Source organism: Anas acuta, chromosome 3 (assembly GCF_963932015.1).
Source record: "Anas acuta chromosome 3, bAnaAcu1.1, whole genome shotgun sequence".
Classification (NCBI taxonomy): domain Eukaryota; kingdom Metazoa; phylum Chordata; class Aves; order Anseriformes; family Anatidae; genus Anas; species Anas acuta.
In genome coordinates, this window is record NC_088981.1 from 17,808,232 (window position 1) to 17,824,202 (window position 15,971).

The following is a 15,971-nucleotide window of genomic DNA, read 5'->3' on the forward strand; positions in this document are numbered from 1 at the left end:
ATTTTTTTCTGGATAAGTGACGTAAGTAACAAGAATGGCTGGTGCTCCCTCACAACTCTTCAGCAATACCGCTTCCCATCACGCCTTACTCGAGCACTGCTAGCAGTACTTGATGCATGTTTTCCAAACATCCCACGTCCTCCCTCAGGTACTATAAGACAGCCTCCCAAATAAAACAACTGGATTACATAGTAAGTACAGTGAAGGAAGCACAGCTGAGCAGCATATGTTAATTTGTGCGTGTATGTGGGAAGAAATGCAGTATGTAAGCATGCACACATTGAGTGGTCTCAACCAAGGAAGTCTGGGCACAAACAGGCTGAACATCGTTTGAGCACTTTGAGTTTTTCTTCCTTCCCATTGCTTCTGGAACAACTCCATCTACATGCACTGAGCCAAAGAACCCAGCATAAGGTGAAGCACAGACCATGGAAGGCAATCAAGTGACGTTACAAGGCCTCTGCATGGACTGCATTCATGCGTTTCATAATTCCTGTACACTCTTCTATGAAGGTATGCTATGAAATGAACTTCTGCAGGCCCTTCAATAGAAGCAAGCCATGCAAGACCACTGAGCAATTGTCTTTTGAACCTGAAATCCACAGATTTCAGGTCTAAAACGAGAAGAGAAGAAAATAAAAGAAAAAAAAAAGACTTCTTTTAATAGATACTGTGTAAACAGTATCTATTAAAATGCTGACACAGTCATCTCCAGTCAGATCCCACATGCAAGACAGTTACTTGGAGCAAAAAAAAAAGTATCAAGTCAGACAGGAAAACAATGAAGATAAGTATCTCAAAGTGATTTTCTAGACTGAGAACAATTCCAAGATACCACTCATGCAGTACTTTTCCTGCTGGCTTCTATCCCATTTCCAAAGAAATGTTTTTCAGTGTTCTTTTGAAGTCCAAAAGCAAACTGCAAGATTCTCAGGGAGCTGATTAGCAGTGTCCCCTGGGAATCTGCTCTAGAGGGTTTAGGGATCCATGAAAGCTGGTCACTTTTCAAGAACCACCTTTTAAAAGCCTAGGAGCTGACAAACCCATTGTGCTGCAAGTCAATAAAGCAGGGCAGAAAACCGGCCTGCCTGAACAGGGAACTCCTCCTGGAACTAGGGCAGAAAAAGAAAGTATGCCATCTCTGGAAGCAAGGTCAGGCCTCACAGGGGGAGTACAAAGCTGCACTTTGCACCTGCAGGAAGGAAACAAGAAAAGCTCAACTTGAATTGACAACGGCAAGTGTGGTGTCGGACAACAATAAAGGCTTTTTCAAGTATGTCAACAGCAAGAGGAGGTCAAAGGAAAACACTGGACCAATACAGGGAGTGGATGGTCACCTAAAAAGTGAGGAGGAGAAAAAGGCAGAGGAGTATAATGCCTTTTTTGCCTCAGTTTTTGATGATAATGACAGACCTTGGGCTGCCCAGACCTTGAAGTTGGAAGACCACAAGTGGAGGAGCAGTGGCTTTCATGTGTGGCCACCAGGACTGTAAGGGAACAGTTCAACGTTCACAAGTCCATGGGGCCTGACAGGATGCACCCCAGAGGACCGAGGGAGTTAGCAGTACCCCTCTCAACAACTTACCAAAGGTCGTGGGAGGACAGGGAGGTCCCTGCTGACTGGAAGCCAGCCAGGGCTATACCCGTCTACAAAAAGGGCACGAGAGAAGGCCCAGGGAGCTACAGAGCTGTAAGTGTAACCTCAGTGCCTGGAAAAGTTATGGAGAGGATTGTCACAGGGGAACATTGAAAGGCATGTAAAGAACAAAGCTATTTTCAGGCAGAGTCAACATGGGCTCATCAAGGGAAAGTCCTGCCTTAGTAAGTTGATCTCATGCTGTGACAAGGCCACCTGCTTGGAGGATGAAAGGAAGGTGGCAGACGTCATCTTTCTGGATTTCAGTTAAGGCCTTTAATGCCGTCCCTCATGGCATCCTTGTGGACAAACTGTCCAACGATGAGATAAACAGGTTCACAATGCACTGGCTGATCAACTGGCTAAATGGCAAGGCCCAAAGGGTTGCAGCAAACAGGGCTGTGCTGGGCTGGCGGGCTGGCACCAGTAATGTTCCCCAGGGCTCAATTCTAGGGTCATTCCTGTCCAACATTTTTATCAATGATCTGGATGTAGGAGTGGAGTGCATCCTCAGCAAGTTTGCTGAGGATACTACCCTGGGAGGTGCTGCTGTCTCCCTGGGGGGACAAAAGGCTTCATAGAGGGATCTAGATACACTGGAAAACCGGGTGATCAGCAATGGCAGGAAATTCACTAAAGGTAAATGCCAGGTGCTGCACCTGGGATGGAGTAATGCTGGACACAGGTACAGACTGGGAGATGAGCGGCTAGACAGTAATCCTGCAGAGGGATCTGGGGGAGCTGGCTGACAGCAGGCTTAACGTGGAGCCAGCAGTGTGCCAAGAGGGCAAAACCCAACCACGTTTTGGGATACATTAAACACACCATAGCTAGCCAGTCAAAAGAGGTGGTCCTCCCTTTGTGTTTAGCATTGGTGCTGTCTCACTGTGTATACTGCACACAGTTCTGGGCTCCGCAATATAAAAAGAAAGTTAAGGTCCTCAAAAGTGTCCAGAGGAGGGCAACAAAGCTGGTAACAGGGCTGGAAGGCATGTCCTACAAGGAGAGGCTGAGGATACTTGGGTTGTGGAACCAGAGGAGGTTCAGACTGGATGTGAGCTCCTTTACTGTGACAGTGCTTACACAGTGAACAGGCTTCCTAGCAAGGTGATGCCCAGTGCATGTTCAAGAGACATTTGGACAATGCCCCCTGTAACATGCTTTAGCTTTTGGTTAGCCCTGAAGAGGTCAGGCAGTTGGACTTCATGATCTTTAAGGACCCCTTACACCTGAACCGTTCTATTCTAACCATATTGGACACAATGCTAGAAAACGAGCTTGTTACAATAGATCCTCTTAGGATTTGCCTACTGCTCCATTCTAATTTGCTAAAAAATAAATTCCAATCATCAGCCAACAACGAAAGCCAGGCATAAACAAGTTTACTGTTACTCAGCTGCTATGGTTTAAAGATCTGAAGTTTAAACAAAGGCTTCTAGCATCTTCGCAATATAATCACAGGGTGCAGCAGGAGGCACACTAAAGGTGGTGATAACACGCCGCTATTTCAACTGTTGTTAAACAAATCATCTACCATCTACGCCATTTAGAGTGACTTGTTTCATTTCACAGCAGGTATATGAAAAACAAGGTCCAGGAATCAGATCAGCCTGTGGTCCTAAGAGAAAGACAAAAAGTAAAACCATACCAATTCTACAGCTCTTGTTAACAGCTAGCTTGCTGAACGCATCTGAAATATCTGTTTAGGTGGGCAGCTTTTTTCTTTGCCATATTATCACAGCAGCAATTAGATATGATAAAAGAGCGACAAGGGACAGGATGCAAAGAGTAACTTAATTCTGACTAAACACCAAGTTCCATAATTGCAATGAAAAAGCCCAGATCAAGCTCTAAGCCAAATCAGGTGTTTGTGGGAAAGCACATTCCTATTAGCAAGCTTAATTAGAAAATGGAACCAACGCCTATGTTAGCAGGAGCACTGTCACAGCCAGCCATCAATCAGTATGTGCAGGTGTGGTCACTTTGTAGACATGGGTGTGCAAACTCACCTCCGAAGTTGGCGAGCCGTCCAATCCTCGTAACAGGAACCTTTCGCTCCCGGGCCCGCTCACTGAGCTGCCGCAGCAAAACAGGGCAGGGAAAACAAAACAGAAAAGAAACCCACAAATGAACTGGGCATACAGTCAGATACTGCAAATTCAGACAGCAACTGGAAAAACACTTGAAGATCTCTGTGCTACAGCAAGCTCTTCTTGAACACCGAGCCTCATACTCATAATGCCTTAAACTGAAACATGCACTAAACTGAGAAATGTACAACAGGACGTGAAAGACAAAGGAGGCAATAACCATGTTTAGAAAGCCCGTTTCCACTTTTACCTCAGCAGCCCTTTAATTGTCAACTTGGAGAAGCAGTGCAATGCCAACCCAAACTCTCTTCCACACATGCAATTAAAACTCCTGCAAAGCCATCAGGTTGGCAGGACCACAGGTAACTTCCTCACACACAACAGCAGAGCAGAAGCATACAGTTTCACTGAAGCAATATCCTGGGTGTGTAAACCCACAGCAGCATCCAATAGTGGGTTGGGGGAAGGAGGAAATAGGTCAGAGCAGATGACAAGCATCTCCACTGTGAATCCTGCTGTAGGCTTTCTGCACTGTCTCGCACAAGGGCGTGAAGCCCTACAGCAACAATTGCTATCTGTGCTCGTCTCCAACCTACTAATGCTAAAGACAACAACCTCTCCACCTGCAGGGCTGCTAGACATAGTACGGGAAGCCATGGCCTCTGCTGAGAGAGATTTAGGTCCAATCCATTCTGCACAGCCATAGCAACACTGCTAGCTGAAGGGGACAGGGTCCTTCAAAGGGAAGACAGGCCCTTTAAGAGAGTCAGTCTCCAAACCTCTGCAGCCCATAGCTGTCCATACCTTCTGAACAGTCCAGCCCAAGAACTGGGGTCAATTACAGACTCTTCATTACAGTAATTAACATATTGAATCCTCACAGTCCAGTGGATGGAGAGCTCTTGTTAACATAAACTTTAAGTCTAACCCTATTTAAAGGTTTTATTTTTTTATTTTTTTTTTAAGGCATTTTAAACATCCCCTCGCATTCAAATATCAGATGTAGAGGAGGTAGATATGAAAGTAACCTGAAAACCTTCTGCCAGAACAAATATCACAGAGATCAGAGTGAAGGAGCACTGACACTTCCTTCTTTTGCCTCTACAAAAGGGAACAAGGGAAGAGGAAAAAATAAGAAACACAGGAGAAGGTGAGTAAAGGATAATCCAGTACAGAAGCATTAGCACTGAGAACCCTTAATTAAAAACAACCCCCTCCCCCCAAAACAAACAAACAAACAAACACGTACCATCTGTTTGTAGGGTTTCTGCTCTGAACCTGTTTTGGCCTGTCTGGCTTTATCAATATCTTCAGCTGTTAATCCACCAACAGAGGAATGATCTTGGTGAAAAGCCCTATTTTGTCCAAAGGCAGCAGCGAAAGGGTTTCCAGGGTCCCTAAAGCCTCCAAATAACCTTGCATCCATTCTGGGAGGGAACGGCTTCTGACTGAGGCCAGAATCTCCAGTCTCAACATTTCTAAAAGGTCCATTTGTAGTGTAAGAGTGAGCAGGGCCTTCGCTGCTTTGTTGGTGAGGCTTGGCAGAGGCAGTAGAGAAGTCCCTTGAAGCATCTGATGCCTCTCGGTCTGAGAAGTCATAGTCTTTCCCAAAATCCTCAGACAGATCACTTAAGTTCTCCTGCTGTTTGCCCAGTTCCTGAAAACAATAATAGAAATACTTTAAGAAAAGAACTTAAACCTGCTCACGACTCATCCACAGTCCTCAGAGAAGGGCATGCAGCTCGGCTGTCCTGTCTCAATTCAAGTAATTTGTAGAGAATCTGGCACCAGAGATGTTCACAATGAAAGCCAGGAAAAAAGAAGAGACATGGAGGACACCTGGACCCACTGGCAGTCTCTCAGCCACACTGATGGCACTAATTAATTGACAGTTCCTCAAATACCAGTAACTGGAAATGTCTTGTTCCACACACGCTGCCAGGAAGGGTCACTAACTGTAGAGATCTCTAGAAGCAGTGCATTGCTCAGGAACAACAGGTGATGGAAGATCAATTATAGCATGTATAGCATGGAGCCTCAAGGCTACTTGAAGCAATAACAGGTACTTATTTGTAGGCCAATTAAGATAAGCCTTCCATGGCCAAGGGATTGTAGTCATCAAACAAACAAATAAACAAAATTCTGTGCTTGGAGCAAGGATAACCACACTTGCTCAACACTCAAGGCAAGCTTCTCCCAGTAGTCTTCTGTTTTGTTCTGTCCTGTCCTGACCTGCAAGAGTTGCCCCCGTGTGGGACTGTGGTTTGGAGAACAAAGGATTTCAATTTATTGTATTCATTCTTTTAAAACTTCACTATAAGAAAGAAAATGGGTGATACACAGTCTACAAAGGTATCTGGGAGAAAACTATCTGAGAGTGCTTTTGCTTTTAGGCAAATGAAGGTTTGAAATCTCCACACACAGCTTTCATGCTAGGGCTGTCAAGATTCTGCTGAAATGAACGTAGCGGCTTTATGAGGCAGAAATCACAATTACTGCTAACTGCAGCATTTGAAAAGTCAAAGTTGAAGACCAAACAGAAATAATAGTGATGTGTAAACCTATGTAAGTTTGACTACAAATATATAGTCCAATTTTTGTCTGTGTTTTATCAAGGGCTCCATTACAGTGTATCTGCTCATGCAGTTTGTACAACTGTGAAATTAACGCTTCATAAATGCTCAGAATTGGGGAGGGTAGGAAGGGAAACAAACTCATAGTGAACTCATGTTTTTTTTTATTTGGTTGGTTTGGTGGCTTTTTTTTGTTTTGTTGTTGTTTTACTTCAGAGACTGCAGAGATGGATGTGGTGTCCTCTGTCATCTGGTACTTGGTAACCACCTTGCCTGCTCAGAGGTAAAGATCTCCTGCTCTGGCACCTTCATTAAGCCAATGTAAAAGGATTGGAGAAGATGTGCCTGAAGTATCAGACAAATGAAAGTATTACATCCTGTCCTAGTGGGAAATGGTCCCTCTATGTAGATGTGTTTGAATTTTGTACAGTGAGCATTTATCTATGCGTGGGAACTCACTACTTGGCCCTATATTAATCTTGGCAAAACAATATTTTGGGAGGGCAAGTTTATAGAAGAACTATGTGAAGGAGGTTTTGTGAACATTACCATGGGTGTATGGCTGTATACTCAAGAGCAGATGTGCAGACACAAACTCAGTGCTTCTGAGTTTGTTTACACTTGTTGGAAGAGTCCACTGGATACACTGTCCTGGCTCTTGTTAAACCAAGACAATGTATGTATAAACACCTTGTAATTCTGACCTGCTTAAAGCTTTCTGAAACCGTCTGTAGTTCCATTAGTGGATGAAGAAGTCCCCAGAATGCCACCCTTGTCTACATGTTTCTCAAGTAACTATGTTTGGCCAGCAAGATCTCACTGTAGTTCTGTGGGAAGTGCTAAACAAATCGCCCCGATGAGTTCAGAAAAGCTACTCATCATGGATGGCATTAAGCAAATGGGTTGCAAGTACTGGGTGCTTTCTTTTGTGTCACGCAATTGAGCACACGTCCAGTCCACTCGGCAAAATTGATGGGATATTTCAGTGAAGCAGAATGTATGCAAAAACATTTGTAAACAAAATCCAGTTGTCAGGGAAGGAGGGGACTCAGCAGGTCAGGGTGACGGCTGGACTTGATCTTGAAGGTCTTTTGCAACCTAGATGATTCTATGAATTTTGAATGCAGGGGAAAAAAGTTAAAAATAAATAAAATATCAGTCAGCAGCAGGAGTTTTAACTCCTACTCGTTACTCCACATACTCTAGTGGAAAATGTCCATTCTACCTCAGCAGCAGCAATGCCAAGGAAAAATTGTGGATGATTACAGCAAATCAACAGGATTTAAAGTTCTGGTGTGGTCAGGTAAACAGGCAGTGTAATTAGTGTTTAGGAAAGGGTCTAAAATACATTTCCCCTCTTTACAGAAAAAAACAGAACATTGTCTTTCCTGTTATTCAGTAGGTCTCATGGTATTTTGAGCCTCAACATCAGTGAAGGCAGAGGAGAAATCTGTTTAAAATGGGGACTGTGGCCAAGCACTGACTGATGACTTCATGCACGAAGGTCTCTCTACTTCCATACAGAAATTTTAAAAGAATATCAGACAGCTAAAACCTTGCCACAGATCGAGACAAATGAAATATATTCACTTAATATAAAAGCTTTACTCTTCAAAACTGATAGAAATTATAGCTTGAACATTTGCAATATTTGAACAATTGCAATTTCTTTAAAAAAAATCTGTTTTAGCCCCAGCTTCTCAAGCAACTCATGCACAGAACATTGTGCAGAGAAACAGACAGAGAAACAAGAAAACATTCTCTTTTCTTGAATGCAAAAGGAAGACAGAGGCAAAACAGAGCTCTATCCCCATAAACAAATAAACTTGGGGTATTTCTCAAGAAAAAGCTATTGCAGACTTAAATATGACAAAGGTAACACAGGCACAGATTCTAGGATTGAAGCTATAGGCAACTGTCATGACAGTTCAAACATTGCACAAAATATCATCAAAACTTCACCCATTAGTTTTTGCTTCAAAATCGTGATCTGAGCTACAATGTCATTCTAAATGATGATTGCTCTTGATTTAGAGAAGTTCTTTTCCACAGACAAGTCCCACTTTTTTCAAGAGATGGCAACACAGCAAATGTGAAGCTCTTATGTATCCATCTTCATGTCTGGTAAGAGAAGCCACTGCTTTAAAAAAAAGCCTGGCTTTCCTTATGTTCCTTATTGGAAAGCCTTTTTTTTTTTCTTTGAAAATCCAGCCTCAGCTGCAAGGGACAAACACCTGACCCTGAGCCATTCTGAAATATATCACATGTACCAGTTCTGTTAAAAAAAAGAAAAAAAAGGGGGGGGGAGCAACACTGAAATAACTGCAATTCACTCTAACAGAGCTCATTCACTTATTCAAACTCGAGGTAATCGATGAATGACATCTCAAGGAGACTGCTGACCAGTCTTTTCCAAGTACTTAATCTTTGACAAGATGAAGTGAGCGAAGCATGCCTTAAACGACGAGTAATGGAAACCAGCACGCTCCACTGTAACAGTAACCATCCCCTTGCATTCCTGCCCAAGCACCTGCAACACTCTACAAAAGCCTTGGAGAATTCCCAGCATGTTCTGACATCTGCATTAGTTACCTAGTGCTTCACAGAGCTAGGTTCTGCTTCGTGACAGAATTTCCTAGGCCCTCTCACAACACAGAGTACCTGGAGGAGAAGCCAGAACATCATGCTAGTCTGCACACAAGAGCTTTTCTTACCTGCACTTTCCCCCAGGCAGAACTAAACTGCTGTTCAGCAGCCACCTGCAGACTCCTTGCAACAGTAACCGCATCACCACCGAGGATCACCTGCCGTAGCTGTCCTGCTTGGGTTTCCAGGACGGCCTTACTGAGCTTTGTCAAACCTCTCATGACCATGATGGCATCCCCCGCCATGGCTTATTTCTTTCTCTGCTGAAAGATGAAAAAGAAAAAAAAAAAAAGGCAAGAGGTCAAGGAACAAGTTTGCAACTAGGTTCAAGTCACTGAAGAGCCAGAGCGGTATGTACCAGACAATTTTGTTTCACTTTGACAACCAGCCACCATAGGAATTTGTTTGCAGCTCAGGTAACACTTCAGCCAGCTGGAATGACAGTCGGCTGTCACCTTGCCAGGCAAAGGCAAGGTGTCACTCCTCTGACAGTGACTGCTCATGAGCTAGGACAGCGTTCCAGGACTTCACATAAATATTCAAGTTATCTTTAACTGGAGGAATCATAGACAGATACATTTCAGCAACACTGCAAAGACTGCCTTAATTCTTCACAAATGTTTAAAAAGGATCAAAGCATTAGAATCAACTCCTGATTATCAGGGAACATATTCTCAGTGCCTGATAACACAGATGAAGCATACTGACAGCTGCCACATCCCATTACTGCCCTGGCGCCACTGTCATTCATGTAAAAGAAAATCAGGGCTGGCTGGGATCCCAAAACCATTTTGCAAGGAAGAGTTACACCTGATTATTATTATTATTTCATTTATCTCCCACATCTTTCAAGCACTGCAAGGATTATTGACTGTAGGGCTTTAAGCAGCTTGGAGGGTCCAAGACTTGCATCTACATCCATGGTTTCTAACAAAGAATATGAAGGCATGCTATCAGCACAAGATGCTGTCTAAGCTTCATCCTTATCTGTAGAATATTCTCTCTGATGGGTTTTGTAAAAATCTGGCTTCAACAGGTACCAAGCACTACCAAGACCACAAATTTATGTCCTAGGTAGGTATACTGACAAATGTTTAAACAGTGATCAAGATCAGGAATAATTGTTGTAGCCATGAAGTGAGTATTACATATTACACACTTTAAAGAATGATTGTTAGAAGGATAGTCAAGTGTTAGCAGCACATCTAGGTTTAGTGTGTTATCTGTAAAATAAAAATTAAGTTGACCCCAGTCATTATTCTGTGCTTAACCTTACAAAACCTGTCCTTAAACTCCAGATTTGTAACAACTGTTATTTCTGAATCCCTGTAGCATTTAATCACACGTTTAATGCTACAAAATGCACTTTTGTATCATACTGTGCACAATCCCCATTGTGAAATATATTATGAAGCAAGAGACAAACAATCCTCCTTTATAGTCTTTGGCTATAAAAGATGGCACTTAGATCACTGCTCCTGATGATCTTCTGACATCCATGCTACCACCCTCACTTTCCTGCACACAGTGGTTACAGCCATCTAGGTATCATGCAAGTGGTTTCTTAGCCCAGGAGCATCAGCAACAGGTTCCTATGCTGCACAGGAAAGGTTGGGCTATTACAATGCACCATTCAGCCCCACACCTCTTCGCTTGCTGAAACAGCAGCTTCTGTGTAGCAAACGGAAGCCTGCAGGCAACTGACTTGCTGTCTTTAACCACCTGTCACAGATTCCCTGCAGGTAGCTAACAAACTGCGAATGGAAACCACAAAGACAAGGCATAGCTCAGTAAAGAATTCAGAATACCCCAAGGAGTTACTAACACAGAAGGCTGAGAAGCATACATGGAAAAGCAAGACCATTCCTGCTTTTTAAACAGAATTGTGTCTGTAAGCCATCCACTTCCAGTTCCTCATCTTTTGTACACCGAATCCTCACCTTTACCTGACAAAGCAAGGACAGGAAAATACAGAGGAAACAAATACACACAGACACACTGAAATTATTACTCCTTTGGCAACAGACATCAAGAGAAAAGAACATTTAGGCAATGTCTACATCCCTTATCAAGAGCTATAAGGGTGGGAGATAAGTGCAACAAGAACTGAACTGATCGATACTGGAGGCATTTTCCTCAACTGGAAAAAAATCTAGTTTTGTAGATCCCACACTTAGCAGGACACATGGGTTAGTTATCCTGAAAATGGCATAGAAAGAGGACACTAATGAGGTCATTGCAGCCAGAAGGGAAGAGCATGACAGAAAACACCTGCTAGACAATCACAAAGGGAAAAACACTATACACAACAAACAACTAAGAAAGAAGATAATTCTACTAATTCTTCAATGAAAAAGTGAGCACAAGGATGGACAGGAAACATGAAAACTGAAAAACAAAGAGAGCAGCAGAAGCCTGGTACGTAACCCCAGCAATACACACACATGAATACCCAGTACAGACAGAAGGCAAGATATATATATTTTTTTTTCCAATAAACTCTATTCATGCTACTACTAAATCAAGAAAAAAAAAAAAAAGGCATAAGCAAGCTCTATCAAACTGATTTTAAATCAGGTTGTTTCAAACAATTGGTCCTAGTACAGGAAGTTTATGTTACACTTGACTTGTCTCCTGAGGACTCGTTACCTAGCTCTGGCAAAGATGAGGCCTTTCTGTATGGACAGGGACAAGTCGGTCACATCTGCACAAGCTATCGGAGTGCCTGCAAACCTGGATCAGAAAGCTGACAAACATCAATTACCAGCTGTTTTCCAAGAATAGGTGTGATCACCTTTGAATTAACCTATGGAAAGCACCCACAACTTACACAGGAAAGGGCAGCACATCACTGGGGCAGCTAGAACCAAGTCACCCTTGGACACTGGGCAAAATTCACATGGCAGGTAGGGGTCTGATATGGGCTGGATGCAACACTCATAGGTAGACAGCCTCTTGACATCACACAAAGCTTTGAGCCCTGCTGCAATGCCACAAAACCAAATCAGGTAATAATGATAGCTGCCTGGGAGACTCCTGTGTGCAATGACCACCTGCCAAAAAGCCACTGTCCTTCAGTGAATTTCCACATTGCCTTCCTTCTTCAGCACACCAGGCTACTGGACTGCAGGATTAAGCAAGTACAAGTAACCCAATCACATGAACAAAAAGCCTCAGAACAGGTAACAAATAAATTATTATGTTTGTACTGTTTTCAAAACATGTCTTCATTTGTTCCTCTTCTTTTCCACACGTTAGCATGTGCTTATGCAGACCATTCTCTTACTCAATGTTTTTTTTTCTTCTAGGTGCTTGTACAGCCCAAAATCCTATTCATATGTGCACATTACATGTGCATGTATACACAAACACATACACAGGACAGAGATTAAGTGTAGGGAGACTTCTAATCCTACAAAAATACACCAGAATTATTTTTGAAAACTTTCTTCCAAAAATACAGCTCTCTCAATGCAGAGGAATTATCACCAACAGTTTACTATCCCCACAAGAAAGACGCTCATCTGCTGTCAGTTTAACTAAACAAACAAGCCCCACACAGGCACACCACCACAGAGCAGTTTTGCACTAGCCCACATTCCCCTCTAGGTAATTTTAAGTGCCTACGTCATCTCCAACTTCTCTTTTAAATGAGTTAAAAATGAAAACCATTAGTACAAATAGTAGGGCAGATAATTGTTTACAGCGTTCCTTCATAAGCATGTAATTCAATCCCTACGCCTCCCCCCCTTCCTATTTTCTATCATCACAATCACTGTTATCTTCACTCTATCTAAACAAGGACTATAATCTTGGAATCAGTGTTAAAACCACCCACACCATGAACGCTGAAGTAGTTGTGGCAACAATATGAAATTAAAAATTAGATGTAATAAAACATTTTAAAAACCCACAACCACAAACAAGATACGAGTGACCAGGTGCTCAGTACATTTTTTCCATGGCCCTAAGCCCAGCAGCAGACTACAGTAACTTCAAAACAAAAGTTATTCATTAAGATGGTCCCTAACTTATCTTTTTCCTTTAAGCTAAACTGAAGATGTGCCTTGCTTATCTCTTCACTCTTCCCTCTCCTTGCATCTCATGTACATTTTCACTTCAGAGGAAATTTGTTTAGAAGATCTGACCTGCAACAGGACTAAGAGCTCAATTATTAGACTTCTGCCCCGTGGCTTCGATTCAAGCCTCCTTGAACTAAATTCAAGTCTCTGAAAGCAACTTTAAAACTACCCTTGCACAAAAAGTTTGCCAATGCAATTCAAGACAAACACCTTTGAAAGGCAGGCAGAACTTGTTTACTCTCTAATCATTGTAAGAGCAGTACGTGTGCACTGAGAGAAGTGGGCTGCCTGGCAGACAAATGCATCTTCCCACCAGAATTCACAAGGCTTCATAAACACGTCTGGCAAGGGACAGAAATGTAGAAATAATGCATTCACAATTAAGATCCTAGCAAGAGTGCGCATTCCCTCAGTACGGTTCGCTTCCTCTATAATAGTGTCGATACAATATACTAATAAATTCTGGCCCAGGCACACATTTCCCACCACACTGATGTAGATCTGATTTGGTTTGATTTTAAGGCTAAAACTCACTCATTTTCCCCCAAGACTGGGTTCTGCTCCTGCTCCAATAAAATAAGTATTTGCAATTGGGGGACCAAAAGAAAAAAAAAGCTTCATTTACCTCATTCTAAGGTCTTTAAAACTCACTAACCAGGCAAGGAAAGATTTGTGCCATTTTTGCACTTTTTCTTGCTCTGTTGCATTGAGGCTGTGGTGACACGGGTTTGGTTTCCTAACTGGAGTATAAACTGTCCAAAGCAGGGGCTATCAGGGCACTACCCTTCATTCACCATTCTTCCTTTCAGAAAGGCAGGTTTCTGGATGTAAGAAGTGACACACTTTACTCCACTAGCCTTTGATCCTGGAATTACGAGGCTGTTTCTTCCAATGCCCATTTCAACCAGCACTGAGTGCAAAGCAGCATTTACAGTCCCCTCTTCCTCCACCAACTGAGGTGGTACAAACAAAAGCAGCAGGCCTTGCACAATCTATTCCTTGTGGACAGATCAAAAGCTCTGTTGTGCTACCACCTAGCAGTAATTTAATTTCACAAATAATCACATTAATCCCGACCATTAAACCTAGTGGAGGGTTACTGTGAGCCTGTCGTCTTCATCCACAGTTGACTCAGTTCCAGCCACACAAAGCTGTTGGGTTTTGTTGTTTTTCCCTCCTTTTTATGCACTGGACACGACTTATAATAATCTTCTATATAGCTCAAAAGCTGTAAGCACAAGCATATAGCTTTAATCACATGAATAATTCTCAAAAATACTGTGGATAAAGTTGGTTTTCGTGCATGTGGATCCTTTATCCAGCAGCACAGACAACTGTTCATTAAAACAAAAAGGGAGCATGACTGAAACACAGAAGTTAACATTGGTTTTGGGTAAATGTCATATTTGAAGCATGTATTTAACACACTGAACTACTACAAGCTGAATTTACACTTTTGCTTTTATGGCAAACTTGTACAAAACCACAACTGACAGCATTAACGAGTTCCAAGGCATCCCTCTGTCAGTGTTGATGTACAGCATCCCTTCAAAACCCAAGTTTTCCACAGCACAAGAGCTCTAACCCAGAGCATTTACAAGAACATTACACCAAAGCTCTGCAGATCAAATCCAAACATTTGCACTTCAAACAGAAAACAAACATGACAAACCTCTCAGTCCATGTTTGCAGAGTAGCTTTATGCTCTCTTCTCTCCTAACTGGTGAAGTGATGCAGAGCCCACTGCATTCAGAGCCCTGCCTGATGCACACGGAGCTGCGCAGCTCCAGGCAACCCACAGGGCTCCCTGCTGGGCTCCTGCTCTGAACCTGAATGCCAAGTAGGAAGGAGGGAGGCTATCAGCTGGCAGCTGTGGGTTGGTTTTTTGTTTGTTTTGTTTTTCTACATACACCATCATTTTGTAATTGTTTTTATTTCAAGTTTTATTTTTCTTAAAGCACTCAGAGTCCAATTTGGAAACCAAACAGTAATAAAAGCTCCGTCTCACAAACAAATGAGATTCCTTTCGAATAAAACACACCATTACTTAATACCACGGTCTTGAGAAAATAGAAGCTTTTCCTCTTGCTTTTAAAGAGGTATCAAGTCTTCATGAGTACATCGCAAAGAGCTACAGAAATGGGACTGATCTCTAAGTTCTCAATTACAGAGGGAAGGTAGCAAATAATTTACCCAAAGTTACATAACATGTCAGTGCCAGAGCTGGGAAGAGAATCAGTGCGCTCTCCTAAGTGAACCGACCCCAACAGCATGCACTCTGTAATTCAAGTGTACTTAAAACAACAAAAAACTACAGAGCAAAATGAAACTAGGATTCATCTTACCAGCATATTGTTAACAGACACATCTAAAGGATTAAATGATGAACAAGCAAAGGTTTAGAAAAACTCTGACTAGGATCATAACCTTGGAAAACTAGGCACACCCTGTAACTTTACTATAAATCTATCTTCCTCAGGTATAAGATGACCTTTTCCTTATAATCCTTTTTGTAGCTGGAGACAGAACCACGCACGCTATGCCTCAAGTCACTGCTTAAAAAGTCAGCAAGAGGTACTATGCGTTTTCATCCATGGCTGGCACTGACTTGCACACTGCACATAACCCCTGTTATCGCTGTGAACAGCAGGTCAAACACCTCGGCCTCCCACTATTGATCCTGGAGGTGTACATGCCCGTGCAGCCCCCGTGCCTTTCAACGTTGCCCAGGAGACCAGGGTTATGTTCAAATTTAGTAACTTACAACACATTCAGGTCTATTCATAGCCCCCTTAGCTCACATAGCTAAGGAGCTGGTAATGTTTCTTGTTCTGGCTGTGTTAGAACCTTTTTCTGTAAGAAGAAAATTATAGGATGCAAGAAGAGGCAAAAGAGACTGCTGCAAGAAGACACGAATTGATCTAATTCTCACTAAAAAAGAGGT

The 15,971-nt window shown here is 42.6% G+C and overlaps 1 protein-coding gene and 1 long non-coding RNA gene across 3 annotated transcripts in view; both read right to left on the reverse strand.

Moving 5' to 3' along the window:
• The window catches only part of COQ8A (coenzyme Q8A), a 36,487-nt gene that overhangs the window by 16,869 nt on the left and 3,647 nt on the right, over positions 1-15,971 (reverse strand). The window contains exons 2-4 of one of the 2 annotated variants that reach the window (XM_068675918.1): positions 9,014-9,208; positions 4,976-5,383; positions 3,646-3,712 (exon numbers count right to left, since the gene is read on the reverse strand). In XM_068675918.1, coding sequence (XP_068532019.1) covers positions 3,646-3,712; positions 4,976-5,383; positions 9,014-9,190 — 652 coding nt within the window. In that variant the 5' untranslated portion in view covers positions 9,191-9,208. The remainder of the gene's footprint in view (positions 1-3,645; positions 3,713-4,975; positions 5,384-9,013; positions 9,209-15,971) is intronic. The other variant, XM_068675919.1, reaches the window with a different exon arrangement.
• Positions 7,885-9,007, reverse strand: LOC137853500 (uncharacterized). The gene is made up of 2 exons (XR_011094539.1): positions 8,892-9,007; positions 7,885-8,420 (listed from the first exon to the last, which is right to left on the reverse strand). It is a non-coding gene; the product is annotated as an uncharacterized lncRNA (long non-coding RNA).